Source organism: Scardinius erythrophthalmus (genome assembly GCF_964197995.2).
Source record: "Scardinius erythrophthalmus genome assembly, chromosome: 2".
Taxonomy (NCBI): Eukaryota; Metazoa; Chordata; class Actinopteri; order Cypriniformes; family Leuciscidae; genus Scardinius; species Scardinius erythrophthalmus.
Window position 1 is genome coordinate 4,642,514 of NC_138222.1, and position 20,707 is coordinate 4,663,220.

The following is a 20,707-nucleotide window of genomic DNA, read 5'->3' on the forward strand; positions in this document are numbered from 1 at the left end:
AGTTTCACAACGAACTTCTGTCATCTTGCATTTACCAGCCTGCTCGACGACGAGACCCTGAGAACCTTGTTCCTGATCGGGGCCACTTTCAACCGTCCCATTGATCTCCCCGACACCACGGGACTGAACTGTCCTCCAGTGTCTCACCGTCTGAGCCCTCAGCCAAGATGGCCGCCGCCTCGCCGCCTGAGCCCTAAGCCTAAGCAAAATATCATCTTTTGTGTTCAGCATAAGAAAGACATTTATACAGGTTTGGAACAACTTGAGGGTGAGTAAATGAGGGCAGAATTTTCACGTTTTGGGTGAACCATCCCTTTAATATTACTATTGCTATTATTATTATTATTATTATTATTATTATTATTATGTCAAACATCTCTGACTCGAACTCTTTAAAGCCACAACCATCAAACTTCTGTCAGTCCACTCTGATCAGACTTACTGACAAAAATCCCATTACATTGACAGAATATTTAAATGAGCTAAGACTACAAACTCCAATTAATCTGTATTCCTTCAACATTCTTTTAAAACTACTTTAAACTTAAAGACTTCAAACTTCAAGGCTTTAAAACTACCACCATTTTTTATTTTTTTTACCAGGCTTTCTCTACTACATCAAAGTTTTTCTCGACAAACTTTATCAAATAGTAATTAACCTGCATCTAAATAGGTAAATTAACTAAATCTTTCTTGACATAAGACACTTATGTCTTACACTATGTATTCTCCTTAAGGAATTAATGCATGATTTAGTAATCATTAAAGAATCCTTCAAGGATTCTAGACTATATCAAAATAAAACAATGTACTTGCATGACATAATCTTGATATTTAAGCTCTTTCTGAGTCAGTTACGCTTTATTTTCTTCTTTAGACAGTTCACTTCTAATGACTTTAAAATGTTTTGATTAAATATCGCTGACATCATTAATGTTGGACACATTGTTTCGACCTAAATTCAAACGTTAAACATAATTCAAAAAGTACTCAGAATGTAAAAACCTTTTACATAATATTAAAGTTAGATTGTATGTTTATCAAAATAAGTTTAGACCCCACTTTACAATATATCCTATAATTTAATACATTATATACTGTATATATAGAAACAGCAACGAACAACATAATCTGAATACGTTTATTCAACAATAACTCATAAAACAGATGTCCACCCAATTGAACCACAGTAAAATAAAATCGATTGATTTATAAATATATACATATTTTGTTCGTAATTAAGAACACTGCAAAATCATCACGTCAGTTTGAGGATGTAACAAACAGATAAGCAGAACTCAGCGTATAGATACATATGTTTCTTGTTTGTTCAAATATTGTAAAACCATAACATGACATTCAATACGTTCAGCTGGACTAAATCAAAGAGTAGAATAATTCAACATACAACGATATGAAAGATTTCTAAATGCACATAACAGGGACAATAACTGGAAAGTGGATTGACTATTGTAACGATGTTGTAACATCAAAATAAAATTCAATTAAATAGTGCCGTTTGAAACACTTCAACTTAATGTAACTTTTGCATAAAACCCCCTGTATATATTGCCTTCATTACATGAGGAGCACAAGTCTCACCGATCGAGAGCCAGGTAACTTCCACCTAAACATGTCTCCAGTATTGCAGCTTCGAGAAGCCCTGAACAGCTGGTCCTCGCGCTGGAGGTTTGGTGTTATCTCTGGATGTTACTGAAAGGCTGAAGTGGCGGCTGTCGTGGCGGCTGTGGCGGCGGCGGACTGGAAGCTTCGGTTAGTGATGACACCTTGAGAAAACTCGTCCTGGGCCTTCTGGAAGCTCGCGCCCGTGTGCCTGTACATGGAGTGAACCTGAAAACACACAGCAAAGTCAGTGAACAAGAGAGTATCGGATGCAGAACGATGAAGCAGAATCAAGTCCATCAGCTTCAGTCGTTTCCTCTTCGTGTGTTCCTCATTTCATTCGCCAGTTTTGATTTATATGCAGTTTGATGATCGTGTTATTTTACATGAGCGTAAGCAATGCTTCTATCGCTTGTTTCTGCTTCTTCTTCACTGCTCTTTTAATCCGAAGAGTCTGTACTCTTTCAGAAGATGCGGAACAGCAACATTTTTGAGGGAAAAAAACCCTCTCCGGGTCAAAATGACCCAACACAACATAAGGGTAAAAACAAGAAGCTAAAATAAAATATACATAGATGAAAAACTTGAAAAGTTGTCTTGGCAATAACCTGAAATAAGTTTAAGTTGATGCACTCAAGTTATTAACTGGAAATAAATAAATAACCCTGACTAAAGCTTAAAATAAATTAGACCTAAATGTTTATATATATATATATATATATATATATGTGTGTGTGTACTGTGTATAATTATTTTGTATATATAAATACACACATATGCATGTATATACTGTATATATATTTATACATAATTTATATTATATATAAATAATTTATATATAAATAAATATAAAATCTTAAATATATACATGCATATGTGTGTATTTGTATATACAAAATAATTATACACAGTACACACACATATATATTATGCAAACACAAACTTTTATTTTGGATGTGATTAATATCTTTTCCCAGCACTAATATAAATATATATATATATATATATATATATATATATATATATATATATATATATATATATATATATATATATATATATATATATATATATATATATATATATATATTTTTTTTTTTTTTATTATTTTTTATAATATATTATATATAAAACAATTATATATATATATATATATATATATATATATATATATATATTTATAATATATTATATATATAAACTAATAAAATGACAAAAGCACATAACGAAACTCTAAAAATTAAACTAAAATTAACTTTGACAAACTAAACATAAAAATAAGATAATTCAAAATATTAATAAAACCAAGAGAGTTAACAACAGAGTTTTGAACAAGAGTATCGGATGTAGAACGATAATCAAAGCACAGGAGGAGCAGAATCAAGTCCATCGGCTTCAGTCGTTTCCTCTTCGTCTGTTCCACATTTCATTCATAATGTTGGGCAGTTTTGATTTATATGCAGTTTAATGTTTGATGATCGTCTTATTATACTCGAGCGTAAGCAATGCTTCTATCGCTTCTTACTGTTGAAGAACTTGAAAAGTTGTCTTGGCAATAAACTGAAATAAGTTTAAGTTGAAGCACTAAAATTATTAACTGGAAATAAATAAAAACCCTGACTAAAGCTAAAAAAAATAGACCTAAATATATAAATATATATGTTACACTTTATTTTACAGTGTCCTTGTTACATATGTTACATGTACTTACCATAGTAATAATAGTAAATTATGCATAATTACATGCAACTAACTAACCCTCAACCAAATCCTAATCCTAACTAAGTACATGTAGTTGCTTAATATTATTCAGTGCTTAAATCTATAATTTAACTATAACAATGACACCTTAAAATAAAGTGTAACCAAAGAAGTACTAATAAAATGACAAAAGCACATAACGAAACTCCTAAAAATGAAACTAAAATTAACATTAACAAACTAAACAAAAATAAAAGCTGATTCAAAATATGAATAAAACCATAATAAAAACTGCAATAACACTGTGTCCAACTTACCATTTTGAGTAAGACGACGGCCAGCATGGCATTGGCCGAGAAGAAAGCAGCGACCAGCATCATGAAGACTGACGCGGCTTTATTAATCCTGATCGCAGTGATCGCCGTGATCCAGCCACTGACACACAATCATATCAGCACATTACTGATCATTCAACATCCACATGCATAACTTAATATTCAACAATATTACTGATCTGACACCAACTGAACTGAGCTGGACGATGACATCACTGTTTCCTCCAGAGCGGCTATATATATATATATATAAATTAACTAAATTAATAACTTTTTTACACCACAAATGAACCATCACTGAGCTTACTTAAGTTGACACTATTTTCTTCTAGAAACAAACTTTGTCTCATTATTTTCCTGTTATCTCTGTAAAGCTGCTTTGAAACGATCTGTATTGTAAAAAGCGCTATATAAATAAAGGTGACTTGACTTGACATGCTTACAAAAGCCACCAAACATACAATATGATCAACTTCTTGGTTTAGGAAGTAACCCCACACCTCTCCTCAGCAAGCACACGATTTCAGCTATCATTCATTTGAAATGATGGTTAGAGATTTGTAGGATATTAATAGCAATGATTTCCTCAGCAAGAGCCTAAGAAGAAAGTGTGAATGTTATGGGATATTAAACTCACGATACGATATTATTGCGATACTCAAAGATATGATAAAGTTTTTTTTTTTTTTACTGTAGATTAAAATGCTAAATTTGATATTACATTGTGTGTGTAAATGAATAGGATTGGGTTTAGTGCTGAAACCCAAAGCACAGGACAATAGAGACACCAGAATAACAATATTCATGATTCTGGAGCTGAAAATACAGAATTATTTTAGACGAACATGCTTGCACTCTTTCACTGACTAGATTGATTTAATATAATGTCGGCCACTTTATACCAGTAACATCAGACATTTGGCATTATCAGGACCCACAAATATTCCCCCATTGCATTATTATACATTATATTCAACATTATATATAGCAGTTTAATGTAGTTCTGACACTAAAACTCAACTAAAACTAAAATTTCCATTTTGGGTGAACTATACACAATACATATTGTCACTATCTACAGTACATATTGATGCACCCCTAGTAAACAGAATGAAAGTGTAAATGAAGAATGCACATTGCTGAGAGGAGTACAGGATGATTCAACAGAGTCACACTCACAGAGAGAGACCCGGAAACCCAACACACCGACAGATTACGAGGCGGCGATCAGTCTAAGAAACATGCCGAGAGGAAGAACACGTAAAGATTCAGATCACACACGTAAACCAGAGCGATCCGCAGACGGAGAGACTCACCTGTTCCCCCAGCCAGGGATCCCCACGCTCTGAATGATGTACGTGATTACTTGGAAGGAGAAAATGAAGAAGAAAAAGAAGAAACTGAAGGAGCTGTCAGATCTGCAATGCAAAACAAAAGAAAAGTTACAGCTGAGATGATTATACTTTCTTTAAAAATGTTTTTTTAAAGTGTAACCTGTCAATAATCACCCTTTAATGACTAATATTATACATTCAGTGTGGGTATATATATATATATATATATATATATATATATATATATATATATATATATATATATATATACACACAATATATAAACTGTAAATAAGTATACACACCATTTTGTTTTTGCCCTGATATTTTGGGCTATTTTGCTTCCATAACTTGTCATCTTTCAAAGTAGATTTTAAGTGTTTAATTTCACTGTGTGTGTGTGTGTGTGTGTCTTTAAAGGCTGTTTTCTCAAGATTTTCAGAAATCTGCACTTTTCTGCAGCTTTATAAACACCAAACTTTACAGCTTTATTCCTTATCTATTTTCTGAAGGTTTTTACAGAGAGGTTTGTTCAGATTTAACATTTCATTCCTAAACACATGGTGATTTTTCATGGATGTAGACAATATTTTCTGATTTATGTGATAAACAGAGAGATCCAAAACCTCCTCATTAAAAATGTTAACAAGATCAAATGAAACAAGAATTTTGAATTAGCTTTGTTCAGTGTTCATTTTTCTGTTCTGGAAATCTATGCAAATTAGTGCATATTTAAACATAATATAAAAAAAAAACCTTGTAACAGAAAACAAGTCCTAATGTACTGGGTGAACTATAGTGATATCTAGAAGTTCAATGTTTTTACCCTGTTCACCTTTCGACTTATCCCTCACAAACTGTTATGACTTCAAAAATGTCTTCAAAAATGTTGTAATGTAAAAAAGATAATGATATTTCATGGTAGTATTTGTTGTACCACTTTATATTTAAATTTTAAGGGAGGGCGAGTCTAAAAAATAATGGTAACACTTTACAATAAGGTTCATTAGTTAACATTAGTCAATGTATTAACTAACACGAACTAACAATGAGCGATAGATTTGTTACAGTATTTATTAATCTTTGTTAATGTTAGTTAATAAAAAAATACAGCTGTTCATGTTAGTTCACAGTGCATTAACTAATGTTTACTAATACGACATTTGATTAGAATAACGTATTAGTAAATGTTGTAATTAATATTAACTAGGATTAATAAATGCTGAAGAAGAATTGTATGAACCTTATTGTAAAGTGTTACCAAAATAATAACGTCACAATGCAACATCTCAACACTGAACTCACTTAAAGGCCTTGTAAACGGGTCGGTACCAGCAGAGGAACGCGACGGGAGTGAACAAAAGAAACCAGAGGATTGCGAGTCCGAAGTCAACTCCTCGTGTCGTGTCGACAGAGAAATACACCAGACAGGCCAGCAGGTTCAGGAACAGCGTCACACTGTGGTCTGTGGAACAACAACATGTGCATTATTATCCAGGCTTACGCAGAGCATGAGCATTTCCTCAAACGTTTGCTAACAAGCATTGCTACTAGCATACAACCGTATTTCTCTAACTATTTTGCAGCATGTAGTATGCAGAGGTTAAAGCTAAACAAAAAATATTTTCGGCCAAACCCCATTCCACAGCCTGTCACACACCCAGTTTAAGAATATAGTGAGTATATGCTTATCCTTCACAAATGAAATACTCAAAGAACATTTGCATTTAAAGAAAGGCCATTTTGAACTGCGTTTCTATTATTTACACACTACATGAAATTTCTGTTTTCAATCTAATGCTTTTACAAGACTTGACTCTTTGTGATGTAGTCATACAAATAATTAACCATTTGCACAACTTAAACAATCAAATAATAAAAGCCAACAAAGCTTTTGCACAGTACACACATCTTTTGCATGCATGGAATACTCGGGTGACATACTACACTGGATACAATTAGTAGTATAAAACTTCATGAAATGCATGAAATATTCAGAATGCAAATGCTAAAACATTTTTATTTTTACACAAATATGATTATAGCAAGGAAGTCTGTAAATTTGTAATTGTAACTGTAACCGAAATTATTCAACCCCCATTGCAAATCAGGTTTATTGGCAAAAAACTTTGAACTTTAACATTCTGGTTGCCATTGAGGTCCATTGTGTGTAGAAAAATCCTGAAATGTTTTCCTCAAAATACTTAATTTATTTTCCACTAAAGAAAGAAAGACATGGACATCTTTGATGGCATTGGGGTGAGTAAATTATCAGGAAATTTTCATTTTGAGGTGAACTAATCCTTGAAGCCCTATTCACACTGGATTAGTGTTATCTGGGGACCTCGTGTGATTTAGAAATTACTCCCCCACATCTGAATTTCATGTGGCGCATTGGCACGGGATAAGCGAAGCCTGTGATTTTACTCAAATTTACTGACTTATCTCCCGGATATGATGTCAATAGGCAACTGTTTGGAAATGTATTGTCGTTATAAGTCTGTATACATGTCATCCATCTCCATCTAATCATTCTTTATGTTTTTGCTCTTCTGATGGTTTTCAGCTTTCTCTTTCTGCAAATTGTATAGTTGTGTGGTGTATAGCGATATGACCCAGCACCCAAAATTAGGGCTGGTCCGAATACCGTTTTTGAGCTTCGAAGCTTCGGTAGTAATGGACATTGAATATTCGAAGCTTCGGAGAGAGGGGGCTGAACATATTCTTCTCTCTAATAAAGGCAGGAATCTCTATGGGTGTTTCTCAATATGCGTTCTTCAGCGATCTTGCGTCCTTGGGTTCTCGTTTTACGTCATCATAACCGTCGAAGTTCAGACCCAATTCTCAAGAACGCAAGTACAGAGGACGCATGAAAGAACCCGGATGTGTTCTTGATACCGAGGATGCATCGAATGCAGACTTGAGCTAGTACTCGCCTGGTGTCCTAGAAGTCATTGCGGCCGGTTCCGAGTTCGTTCTTCCAAGGAAGCTTGGCAAGACCGGTCTCCACGAGAACACAAGTCCGTTCTCTGCGTTCTTGGAATTGAGAAACAGCCTATGTGTCTGTATGTCCGTTTGCATTTTGATTATTTCGAGAACCGTTCATCCAATCGACTTCACAGGGAGTGCAGTGTCGCATTTGGTGCAATATAGATGGACACGCGAGACGCACACATTCAGAATTAATAAACTTAGTAAACTACAGAACAGCGCGAGTGGGAAGCAGCGCGCCTCACGCGGACAGGGCTTATCATAAACGCCAGAGGAGAACTGGCCCCCGACTGAGCCTGGGTTCTCCCAAGGTTTTTTTTTTTCTCCATTAGGTCACCTGATGGAGTTTTTCGGTTCCTTGCCTCTGTTGCCTTTGGCTTGCTCAGTTGGGGTTACTTAATTTAATTAATCAATCAACAATACTATTGATCAGCATTATCAAACATGGATGTTTTACACTAGAAACAAACACTGATGTACTATTTTATTTAATACTGTGAAGCTGCTTTGATACAATCTGTATTGTGAAAAGCTCTATATAAATAAAGTTGACTTGACTTGACTTATGCTCCGAGAACAGACACTGCACTAGTGATATAAAACGCACACACACAGGTCTGTTAAATTAAGCAGTACTTTTAAGGTAGTCTAATATTTTTCTGACTAACAAATTACTGACACAGTAAAGGGTTTTAAATCACAGTTAAATGTAAATAAAGAAAAACGAAATTTAAATCAAGAAAAATGAAATTTAAATAAAGAAAAAACGAAATTTAAATAAAAAACGAGAAAAAAAAGTTAAATTAAAAACGAGATTAATTTAGATTGATAATAACGGGTAAAAAGGCTAATACATTTTGTTTCTATTATTCTATTTTCCACAATGTCAAAGCAACGCGGCTTAACCCAAAACACAAGCTCAGGCACGCACATCGGTCCACACACACTCCGCTGTTCTGCTCTAGCCAGAGAACACTCCTGTTGCTGGAACACTTTTAGGCGTCGGTTCTATTTCTAGCATGTACGCGTTTTCCGCGTGGCTCGAGTCGCGCCTGAGGCGCGTGTCTCACATAGGCAGTGTGCAAACTCTAACCTGTTAACATGGGAGCCGAAATAAAAACGCTCACGCCACGCAGCCAGTGTGTCGCCGGCCTTATTCAAGCGCGAATGAGAACAGTTTCGCGGGGGATCCCAGGTGTGAAAAAAACGACAAAAAAAAAACGAATATTCGAATGTCAAATTTCAAATCGAATACCAACCCACCGAACGAATATTCGAATATTCGGGTCCAGCTCTACCCAAAATACCATCAAAACACTCCATTCCATCTCCATTCTTCGTGAAAGATGGATAAAAAAGCGCACAGGAAACAAAAACCTTGAAAAAATTATGCCGACTCGCACGGGACTAATATTATCACAGGACCTCGGTGTTCGGCGAAATATGGTCGGGCATTTGCAGGGGAATTTTTACTTTACAAATTACAGACATGGCCGATTCGCACAGGATTAAGATCACAGACAACCTCAGCAATTATTACAAATGACTAAAGCTCACCAGGTAATACTAAGAGAAGAAGTCCTGGAAGATACAGTGGCATCACAGTCACATGACTTGAACCCCATAGAAAATCTCTGGTGGGATCTGAATGAGGACGTTGCATCACACAACCTCATGAATAGTACTGAACTGGAGGCCATTGCTCACGGGGAACGGGCTCAGATTCCTCAGAAACGCTGCCAGAAGCTGGTGTCTGGTTATACAGCTCGTTTGCAGCAGCTCATAACAGCAAAAGGGTGTTTTACTAAGTGCTAAAGGTGCTTGCCATGAAGGCGTTGAATAATTTTGAGACAGCAGAAGTCATTAAGTTAATTTGGGGAAACCACTTGAAACATTTGTTGTGTTGAGCTATTTCAATTACTTTTGTTTGATTTCTTCATTGCAAACAGCTAAACGTCTGTACATTTTGCCAATAAACCTAAATGGGGGTTGAATAATTTTGATTGCAACTGTATTCCATGTTATTCCATTAAAGGAGAAGTTCACTTTTAAAATGATAATTCTGTCATCATATAATCACCCTCATGTTGTTTCAAACCTGTATGAATTTCTTTCTTCTGCTGAACAGAAAGGAAGATATTTAGATATTTATTTTTTTCCTACTATGGAAGTCAATGGGACCCAAAAACTGTCTGGTTACTGATATTCTTCTAAATATCTTCCTCTCTGTTCAGCAGAAGAAAGAAATTCATACAAGTTTGAAACAACATGAGGGTGAGTATATGATGACAGAATTTTCATTTTAAAAGTGAACTTCTCCTTTAAGTCTGTATTCACTTACACATCCAGAGGTAGTACATCATCTTGCAAACCCGTTGATATTCCACAGGAATTTCTTCATTAAAATCCTGATAAAAGCAAGGTTTTATGGGGAGAAACCTGGGCAAAGGTGGCCAGTTGTTTTCTTTACCTGCAAGCAAACATTCCTTCATGTCAAGAGTGCAGAAGAACATCTACAGAGTGAGATCAGAGCTGTAGTGTTCATTACTTCAGTGAGCTCATTGTTTCTGCATTGAATTATTACATTGTTTACATTAATACAATTTTAGCTAACTGTGATTTTGTATATATACAGTTCTGAAATACATAACTTAGACAGTTCCCTCTGATAACAGATCACTCTAAATTGTGATGTGGACTCATACACTTTCTGTGAAGCTGCTTTGAAATGATGTGTATTGTGAAAAGCGCTGTACAAATAAACGTGAAGTGAATTGTAGTGTCTCGCCTCGTGCAGTGTCTCGATCCCGAAGCTCCTGTTCTTTACGCTCCAGCTCCGCTGCTTTCTTCTCCAGCTCCGCTTGCTGACGGATGAGCTCCGCCTGTCCCGCTGCGACACCGGCCTGATGGAGGAACCACACACACACTTACACACTAACACGCTGCGACACCGGCCTGATGGAGGAACCACACACACACACTTACACACTAACACGCTGCGACACCAGCCTGATGGAGGAACCACACACACACTTACACACTTACACACTAACACGCTGCGACACCGGCCTGATGGAGGAACCACACACACACTTACACACTAACACGCTGCGACACCAGCCTGATGGAGGAACCACACACACACTTACACACTAACACGCTGCGACATCAGCCTGTTGGAGGAACCACACACACACTTACACACTAACACGCTGCGACACCGGCCTGATGGAGGAACCACACACACACACTTACACACTAACACGCTGCGACACCAGCCTGATGGAGGAACCACACACACACTTACACACTTACACACTAACACGCTGCGACACCGGCCTGATGGAGGAACCACACACACACTTACACACTAACACGCTGCGACACCAGCCTGATGGAGGAACCACACACACACTTACACACTAACACGCTGCGACACCAGCCTGATGGAGGAACCACACACACACTTACACACTAACACGCTGCGACATCAGCCTGTTGGAGGAACCACACACACACTTACACACTAACACGCTGCGACACCGGCCTGATGGAGGAACCACACACACACTTACACACTAACACGCTGCGACACCGGCCTGATGGAGGAACCACACACACACTTACACACTAACACGCTGCGACACCAGCCTGATGGAGGAACCACACACACACTTACACACTTACACACTAACACACTGCGACACCAGCCTGATGGAGGAACCACACACACACTTACACACTAACACGCTGCGACATCAGCCTGTTGGAGGAACCACACACACACTTACACACTAACACGCTGCGACACCGGCCTGATGGAGGAACCACACACACACTTACACACTAACACACTGCGACACCAGCCTGATGGAGGAACCACACACACACTTACACACTAACACACTAACACACTGCGACACCGGCCTGATGGAGGAACCACACACACACTTACACACTAACACGCTGCGACACCAGCCTGATTAAGGAACCACACACACACTTACACACTAACACGCTGCAACACCAGCCTGATGGAGGAACCACACACACACTTACACACTTACACACTAACACGCTGCGACACCAGCCTGATGGAGGAACCACACACACACTTACACACTAACACGCTGCGACACCAGCCTGATGGAGGAACCACACACACACTAACACACTGCGACACCGGCCTGATGGAGGAACCACACACACACTTACACACTAACACACTAACACGCTGCAACACCAGCCTGATGGAGGAACCACACACACACTTACACACTAACACGCTGCGACACCAGCCTGATGGAGGAACCACACACACACTTACACACTAACACACTAACACGCTGCAACACCAGCCTGATGGAGGAACCACACACACACTTACACACTAACACACTAACACGCTGCGACACCGGCCTGATGGAGGAACCACACACACACTTACACATTAACACGCTGCGACACCAGCCTGATGGAGGAACCACACACACACTTACACACTAACACACTAACACGCTGCGACACCGGCCTGATGGAGGAACCACACACACACTTACACACTAACACACTAACACGCTGCGACACCGGCCTGATGGAGGAACCACACACACACTTACACACTAACACACTAACACGCTGCGACACCGGCCTGATGGAGGAACCACACACACACTTACACACTAACACACTAACACGCTGCAACACCAGCCTGATGGAGGAACCACACACACACTTACACACTAACACGCTGCGACACCGGCCTGATGGAGGAACCACACACACACTGACATCAACCTGAGAAGCTGTGTTTGAGTGCCTTTGGGAGGATGTGTAATCAGTAGCGTTTAGGAGTGTAACGGTATATGTATTCTTCTCCAGATCGGAGCAAGCCACACAACTCCTTGTCCAAGCTCTTGTTCTCTCCAGACTGGATTGTTGTATAATATTATTATATAATAATATATTATTATATAATAATCCATTATTCTTCCATCAGTGGATTATTGTCACCGCATGTTAAAGTCCCACTGAAGTGCCTTGGAACGCGCAGCTTTGTATGATGATGTGTTGACGTAATTTGCACTGAAACGGGAAGCTAAAGCGGGACATATTGAATGGCTCCTCCCCCTTTTCAAATAGCCAATAGCGTTTAGTTTACCTCACAGACTGACAGCATCATGGAAGCGAATCCGAGCGCTGATGATACGTTGGATTCAATAGTATTGGATTCATTCATTTCGTTCTTAACAAACGTACAGTTGGAAAACTGAATAAAACTCAAACACATATTGCTCCACATAACGTGACAATGGTTTCTTCGTCCAGGTGGTATTTATAGTATAGGGGGCGGAGCTTTAGATTCTAGAGAGCATTTGATTGGACAGAAGATGTGATGAAGCTGAAGTCCGGAATGATCCATGATTCATTTTAGTGGAAGTGAGAGACCGAGTTTTGAATGTTTATATATCGTAAATGTGAATGTTGTCATTGTTTTGGAACACACCAGCTTATTCATAACCGTAAGGCTAACATATTCATACTTAAAGCTAAAAAAAAATTACATTTTGATTTCAGGGTGCCTTTAAAGAACTCTCACACACAAAGAAAATGACATCGTAAACTATGATGGCGGACATGTAAATGTACCAAACTCCTATTGAACCGTGACCCGCAAAACAGAGGCACGTACCGAACCGTGACCCCTGTGTACCGTTACACCCCTGGCAGCTTTTCTTCCTTCAAGCTATATTATGATAAATATGAATCAGCATACAAATATTATGGTTCTGCATGAATATTGTACTAACTTGTGGACTGGGCTCCACAGTCGTCTGGAGGACCGCTGGTTGAGAAGCGACTGAAACCGGGATGGTGCTTCCACCCTGAATAAGAGAGAGGGAAAATATTCAATTCAAACTCTTAGCTTGTGATTTCATTCAGTAAAGAACACAAGTGTTCAAAACTCAAAGCTTTAATCAAATATTGAAAAAAGGAAAGAGAAATGAACCAAAGTGTGGGAATTCCAGTTTATCTACTGTAGTTTTTAGTAGGACTTCTATTTTATTCTTTTAGGTTTGAGCAATAATTAAAATTTTTGACTTCTTATTATAATTTTAAGTTAGTCTTGAAGATCAAATCAAATGCTGAATAAATGTCAATCCTGTTTCAAATAGGATTTCAATTTCTTCAGCAGGATTGTTTTGGATCCACATTATGACAGAGGAATATGATCCTGTTGATATGCATGTGACACGAGGAACTGAGAAATGATTGTTGGTTTGTAGGATGAGGATTGGAAACGGTCAGGCTTACCAGAGCAGCGGCTGTAAACGGGTTAAACTCTCCGACGCCATCGACTGCAGTGCTGGTCACCTGAGTGACTGACGGATCCTGCCGGGCACAACACATATCACTTGCCTATCATTAAACACTGTATGTTATGAACGTTTTGGGTGCCAAACACTGATCTATATAATGTCATTCTATATAGATCAGTGGTGCCAAAGCATTCTTTAAAGTACTCTGGAGTGCCATGTACCATGACATCTCCCAAAATATTCCAATCTGATATTGGCAGAGCGTGTTTTTCCCTCCTCTTTTGCAAATTAAATGCAGCCACCTATGGCAAGCCGTTTGACTTTTATTAATTCCCAGGATATGATATTCTTGATATCAACAAGTCAATTTTCACTAGTTAAAATGCTAATTCTTGACATCAGGAATTAAATTTCCACTAGTAAAAAAAGTGAATTCTTGATATCAACAATGACGTCACCACTTGCAGAAATCAAATTCTTCATATCAAGAATTAAATTTCAACTAGTGAAATCTGTAAGTGTATTTTCACTAATTAAATGTCACCAAAGGCTGCCATTCAAATTAATTGTTACTAGTTACTAGACACTTCTATTTCACATTTCAGCTATGCATTTCTAACTAGCAGAAATATAATTTTTGATATCAATAATAACTGTTACTAGTAAAAATATAAATTCCTGATATCAAAAACTAAATTTTCACTAGTTGAAATGTATTTCAACATGTTAAATTTGTTATTTCTGATATCAATAATTAGGAGAGTAATTTCAGATATCTAAAATGCCTTTCTTACTAATAACAATCGCATTCATGAGACTAGTATGTGACACTTGTAAGAATCAAATTACTGATATCAAAACTGAAAATGTTTCTAGTAGCAATTCAACTGTTGATCAAGAACATACATTTGCACCAGTAACCATGTAATTATTGATCAATTAAAAAATATGATTTATTTTCTAGTAAGAATTGAATTTCTGATATTTAAAATTGGAAGTAAGAAATCAATTCTCGATATCAACAATTAATTTGTATGGCAGCCTATGTTGACATTTAACCAGTGAAAATACAATAACAGACATCAAGAATTATAGTTTTTACTGGTTGAAAATTAATTCTTGATATCAAGGTAATTCAAGGTATTTCTGTGAGTGATTACGTCATAGTTGGTATCAATAATTTACATTTTTACTAGTAGAAATCTAATACCTGATATCAAGAATCAGCATTTGAACTAGTGAAAACTGAATTGTTCATATCTGAATGAATAAAAGTCAAGACGGCTTGGCTTAGCCGACACGGTGAATAAGATGCGCCTGTTGGATTTGAATAGGGTTCGTGCACTTATCGCGTGAAGTAATGGATCAAAGTTTAGGCCAAAATGCTCGGTCCTCTATATAATGATGATAAACAGTGTTAAAATGCTCACGACGGCAGAAAAAAACTCGTTTGTTATATTTAAAGACAACTTAAAACAAAAACAAAAAAACACTTCCTGGATCGTCATCGGAAGGTGATTGGCTTGTAACCCGAACAGTGAGATTTGATTGGCTGAGCCCTCTCACGCTCACCTTTCTCCGGTGACTCCGAACCAAACAAACAGGTTCACAGTGAAAAATATAAATACATTACATATTACCAAATACATGATAAATCATTGGTTATTTACCTGGAAAGGATTGACATCAACTGGTTCGGCAAAGGGGTTGTTATCGAATCCAGACATCTTGTCGTACGGTAAGCACAGGTGTTCTCGTGCTCCGTGTACCTGCCAGCGAACCTCACTGACCACTGCGCATGCGCGGTGCGTTCATTCATGACGTCACTGCAGGGATCTAGTTTGGATCTCATCTCACTGTGAACCAGCTCTGCTTACACACACTACTTGAAATGAATGCTTCTTGAGTTCTGATGTAGAGTTAAACTAAAAACGTGCACTAACATAGCATTATGGTATTATGTGGAGGCTTGCAAAAGGGAAGAAAACAGGAAGTTTTTTTTTTTAATATATATATATATAAACCTGCAATTCACAGCTATTCATGAGACTCTCTCTCTGTCTCTGGTGAAATCAAAATAACTCCGCACCTTTGGCAGCGGTATTACAGGTTTAACAGCTCTCACACAATTACAATTTCCTCAAGCCGGTGTCATGACAAACCGGGTCTATCAGTTAATGATTATACTAAGTACATACGAACGATATTAATTTAAAACATGTAGGTTAGGCTACTATATAGTGCATCATAAAACAAATTGAAAGTTTCTTTCACTTGATAAACTGTTAAATAATAATAATATCCAATTATGTGAATGATTCAACATCATTACATTCTTTTTATTAAGGCATTTAACAGGTAATTACAGTAATGATGATTGTGAATCATGTAGGCCAGGGTAAGTGAAAATGCGTGTATAAACTAAGCTATCAGGCTAATCTGGTATCTGTATGCTATGCTAGTACATAAGATAACTAATTAATGGTCATAACCTAGTTCAAAAAGCATTTATTTGTTGTTGTTTTTTGGTAGGAATTTTAATCAGGCGCTAAAGAGAGTACCTATTAAAAGTAATTTGAGCCAATGGGATCGCTTGGGGTCCTAACGGAACCCGATTTTGAGGAGGACCTGATTTGTCACCACACCTGATGCACTCTTTTTGTTAACCCCATAAATTAGGTATCATTCGAAAGATTAAATTCAAAATTTATCCTGTGAAAACAGTTTTTAAATTGGACATTGCGTTCTCATAGAAACGATACTTTAAAGCCTTTTTTGGCAGGCCCCTCCCACTAGTGGGCGGTGTCATATTTAAATTTTTTAATAAAACTTTTTAATCTTGACAATACACCTATCATCGGAAAGGTCTGAAACTCAACGTTAGATATATGACAACTGTTTTGTGATAGAAGTGATGTGACAAGTGTATTGATTTGTTACAGGAGAATGCATAAATTATATAGAATGTGTCACCTGGTGGCTATTTTTGGTGTTACGCCTAAATAAAATCCCATAGGAATTTAAATTTTTGTGATAACAACTTGGTTAGACATTACAAGTTACAAAATGACATTATATACAAAATATATATATTGTATAAAAATAGATGTAGATGTTTAGTACAGTACATTTGCTTCACAGTAAACTTAGAGGTGGTATAATGCCCTTTTCACAAGATGTAAAATAAGTCTCTGATGAGTGTGTATGTGAAAATACCCCACAGATATTTTTATATAACATGTTAAAATTGTCACTTTTTGAGGGTGAGCAAAAACGCACCTTTTTTTGTCTGTCCCTTTAAATGCAAATGAGCTGCTGCTCCCGGCACAGGGGGGCGGAGCTTCAACAGCTTGTGTCCTTTTACCTCACACACACATGCACTGAACATTTCAAAACTTTGAACTTTGCAGATGTTGTTTATGCTCAAACAGCAACATTACACACTAACTAAAGTTAGAAAAGTGAAATCATATTCAACCACCCCTTTAAACTTTTACACTTTCATTTTCATTTCAGCAATAATCTGCTAAGGATCATCTTAAAAAAAAAAAAGAGACCAACCTTAGTTCTGTACTCCAAATCATTCACGAACTACAACCATTTCCATTTGAATGGTGCATTCTTAAAGGGGTGGGTGGGTGGGGGGGGGGGGGGGGGTGTCAAGCAGTTAAACAAAACGAGACTAAAGCGTGATGAACAGGTCATTCAAGTTCTGTCTCAAAGCAGAAGACAACAACTCTCATCTTACACTTAACAAACCAGTACTCATTTGTTCAAAATGTGTAATTTATTTTACAACCATTGACTTTTTTTTTTTTCTCTTTCATAAGAAATATTTGTTCAAAACATGACAGAAGACAAATCAGTTTGCTGAATCCTGCAGTGTCAGCGATGCATGAGATCTAAATAACAGAATATAAATTAACACTCACTTCCTGTGAAAAACACCGTCACATGCAGAAACCCTTCACAAACCGTGTCACCGGGCAGAACCGCAGTTTAACATGAGGCGGACAGTCATTCATGATCTGTGCAGAAACTATAGTGACTAGATGGTCTATTTTGCTGGTGGCACAATTTTGTTCATTTTGCATCAATAACTAGTGATGGACATATTCATAATCAAGTACAGCAGTTTGAATGCGAGCAGTGTGTCGAATCCAAATGCACTTCTGTGGATTACTATTGCCATGTTTTTTAATAATTAAATATTTAGAAAAAGAATAGGGTGTATCGCACTATATATACAGGCAGAAGAGACCATTTGGTAATATATTAAGTCATATTTAAGTCATTTTCTGGCAAGAGGTAATTCATGTTTGCAGGGCATGAATGATCAAGGATTTTCTGAAAAATAAAGCTGATTATATATATATATAAGAAAGAAAAAAACTAAGTAACAGCAATCTAGTAACTCTGTGGCTTTGTGTTTTAACACTGGTTTCTTTGAGGCAGAATAAACAGGGATGGAAACGACTGATGGATGGCTGTAGAAGTAATGACTTAATACACTGTGTGGCGATCTGGAAGACTTCCGAGTCTTCGTTTAGCGTTGGGATCCTCTGGCATTAAAACACCAGTTTGCTTGGTCCCTTTAAATGGCATCATTTCCCTCCAAGCACAACACAAAAAGCAGCACAAACACATCCAGAAGTTTTCTCATAAGACACACACTCCAACACACACTTCTCTTCTCCAACGCATTCAAAGATATAATATATGAATTCAACAACCCAGCAGTCGCTGGTGCTCTGGCTTTGTACACTATAATATATTTATATAGATTTATATGTCAATAAAATGTATTAAATAGGATTTGGGCGCAAATGCATCTCAGAGAACGCTGCTCGCGTGATTCTACACTGTAAACGTTAAAGCAGCTCGAGTTCATCAATGGCTTCGTCGTCTCGCACCTTTCGGAACGCCACGGAACTCCCGATCGACGGTCGAAGGAGGACGTTCCGTTTCGGAACGTTACAACATTCCCTTTTCCCTGCTTTGGGAAGCGCTGCCCATCTCCGTTCCTCTCAACATGGCACTTAAGGACTATAATGCAGCAAAAGTGAGCGTTAGCAGGGAGAACGAGCTCTTCTCCGGTCCTTCGGTCTTCACACCATGAACTCGTTGCTCCCGTACACCACCACCTGCGGGGCCGGCAGATCCGGATCCCTCTTCTCTCCGGTGGGATTGTCCCGGTGTCTCTGAGGCGAGCTCTTGACGGCCTGCAGACGCTGTTTGCCTTTCTCGGGGTTGAATGTGCCTCGGCTGGTGAACTGCGCTCGCTCCTCGTCGTCCTGGTCCAGGCTGTCCGGCGGATATAATCGGGTCGAAGGCGATTTGGACCGCAAGCGTAATTTCTGGGTTCTGGTCGGCTGCATGTAGGAGGACGACACGGAGGACACGGTGGAACTGGAGTCCACGGAGTCCAGGGATTCGGGCTGTCTCCGCAGAACTCTCCTGCTCTTCGCTTCAGACTTCTTGGGCCTCGAGACGGCCAGCGCTGGGCCTCGCTCTGAGGAGAACAAACATCAACATCATCATCAACAACATCAACACCATCAACATCATCAACACCATCAACACCATCAACATCATCAACAACATCAACACCATCAACATCATCAACATCATCAACACCATCAACACCATCAACAACATCAACAACATCAACACCATCAACAAAGCACCAGCAACCTATGCCTGGTTCAGATTACACGATTTTAATTTTGGCTAATATGAGCCAATAAATACTCCTCTGCCGCCACCTACTGGTTATAGTGGTAATTTATGTGTTTTTTATTTTTAAATAAAAGTGTTTTCTATCAAATGTTGGATTTCCTGCATCTTGAAATGATCGGATTTACAAATAAGGCCAATCTCAGAAGGATTAGCAAATCAATCAAATCAAAATAACATTACAAATGCTGGAAAAATGTTGCGTGAGCGTGTCCAATTACAGATACCGTGTTTCTTATTCAAGTCTTTATTGTAATCAAAATAACTGGTTTCTTAGCAAATTAGCTAAGTGAGATAACAACATTAAAATATAAATACAACATTAAAAAGTCAACCACTGATGGTTTTGCGTCGATGTACAGCCGGAAATGCCCAAGCTGGCTTATCGAAAACCAGGAAGTATCTGTGCATATGTTTAATAGGGACACTCCTACTGCTTTTAAGTTCAACAGCAATGTGAAGCACTAGTTATGGTGCGTTCAAGTCATCTCGTAAAGATTGTATTTACGAGTTCACGCACATGAACGCCACCACAGTGTGATAAATACGAGTGGGAAGCTCTGGATTTTCCTTAAGCCGCGATCTTCACGAGTTGTGCGTGTCAGTGAGAAACATGAAGGAATACCACAATACTTAAAAGAATTTAGCAGTGATATTGTCAGGCTTT

At 37.9% G+C, this 20,707-nt stretch overlaps 2 protein-coding genes across 13 annotated transcripts in view; both read right to left on the minus strand.

The window, feature by feature from the left end:
- Positions 1-1,128: 1,128 nt before the first annotated feature.
- Positions 1,129-16,164, minus strand: scamp2l (secretory carrier membrane protein 2, like). Its single transcript, XM_081349308.1, has 9 exons — positions 15,975-16,164; positions 14,300-14,377; positions 13,795-13,869; positions 10,773-10,887; positions 10,326-10,454; positions 6,299-6,458; positions 4,976-5,077; positions 3,642-3,759; positions 1,129-1,851 (listed from the first exon to the last, which is right to left on the minus strand). Exons 1-9 carry the CDS (start codon positions 16,029-16,031, stop codon positions 1,711-1,713), a joined length of 975 nt encoding a protein of 324 aa, XP_081205434.1. The 5' UTR covers positions 16,032-16,164; the 3' UTR covers positions 1,129-1,710.
- A 1,910-nt stretch (positions 16,165-18,074) lies between these two features.
- Positions 18,075-20,707, minus strand: part of myo9aa (myosin IXAa) — a 173,158-nt gene continuing 170,525 nt past the window's right edge. For 7 of the 12 annotated variants that reach the window (XM_081359635.1, XM_081359634.1, XM_081359631.1 and 4 more), the window contains one exon: positions 18,079-19,816. In XM_081359635.1, the coding sequence (XP_081215761.1) occupies positions 19,413-19,816 (404 nt within the window). In that variant the 3' untranslated portion in view covers positions 18,079-19,412. Of the gene's footprint in view, positions 19,817-20,707 lie in introns of all 12 variants that reach the window. The other 5 variants (XM_081359637.1, XM_081359630.1, XM_081359629.1 and 2 more) reach the window with 1 other exon arrangement.

What these genes read in the sequence shown, in the direction of transcription:
- scamp2l (XM_081349308.1), bottom strand. Translation starts at nt 16,031, where the DNA reads ATGTCTGGATTCGATAACAACCCCTTTGCCGAACCAGTTGATGTCAAT. An exon ending in TTGATGTCAATCCTTTCCAG is followed by an intron (nt 14,378 to 15,974) that starts GTAAATAACCAA and finishes TGTGCCCGGCAG; the next exon opens with GATCCGTCAGTCACTCAGGT. An exon ending in GGATCGAGACACTGCACGAG is followed by an intron (nt 10,455 to 10,772) that starts GCGAGACACTAC and finishes GTTTGCTTGCAG; the next exon opens with GTAAAGAAAACAACTGGCCA.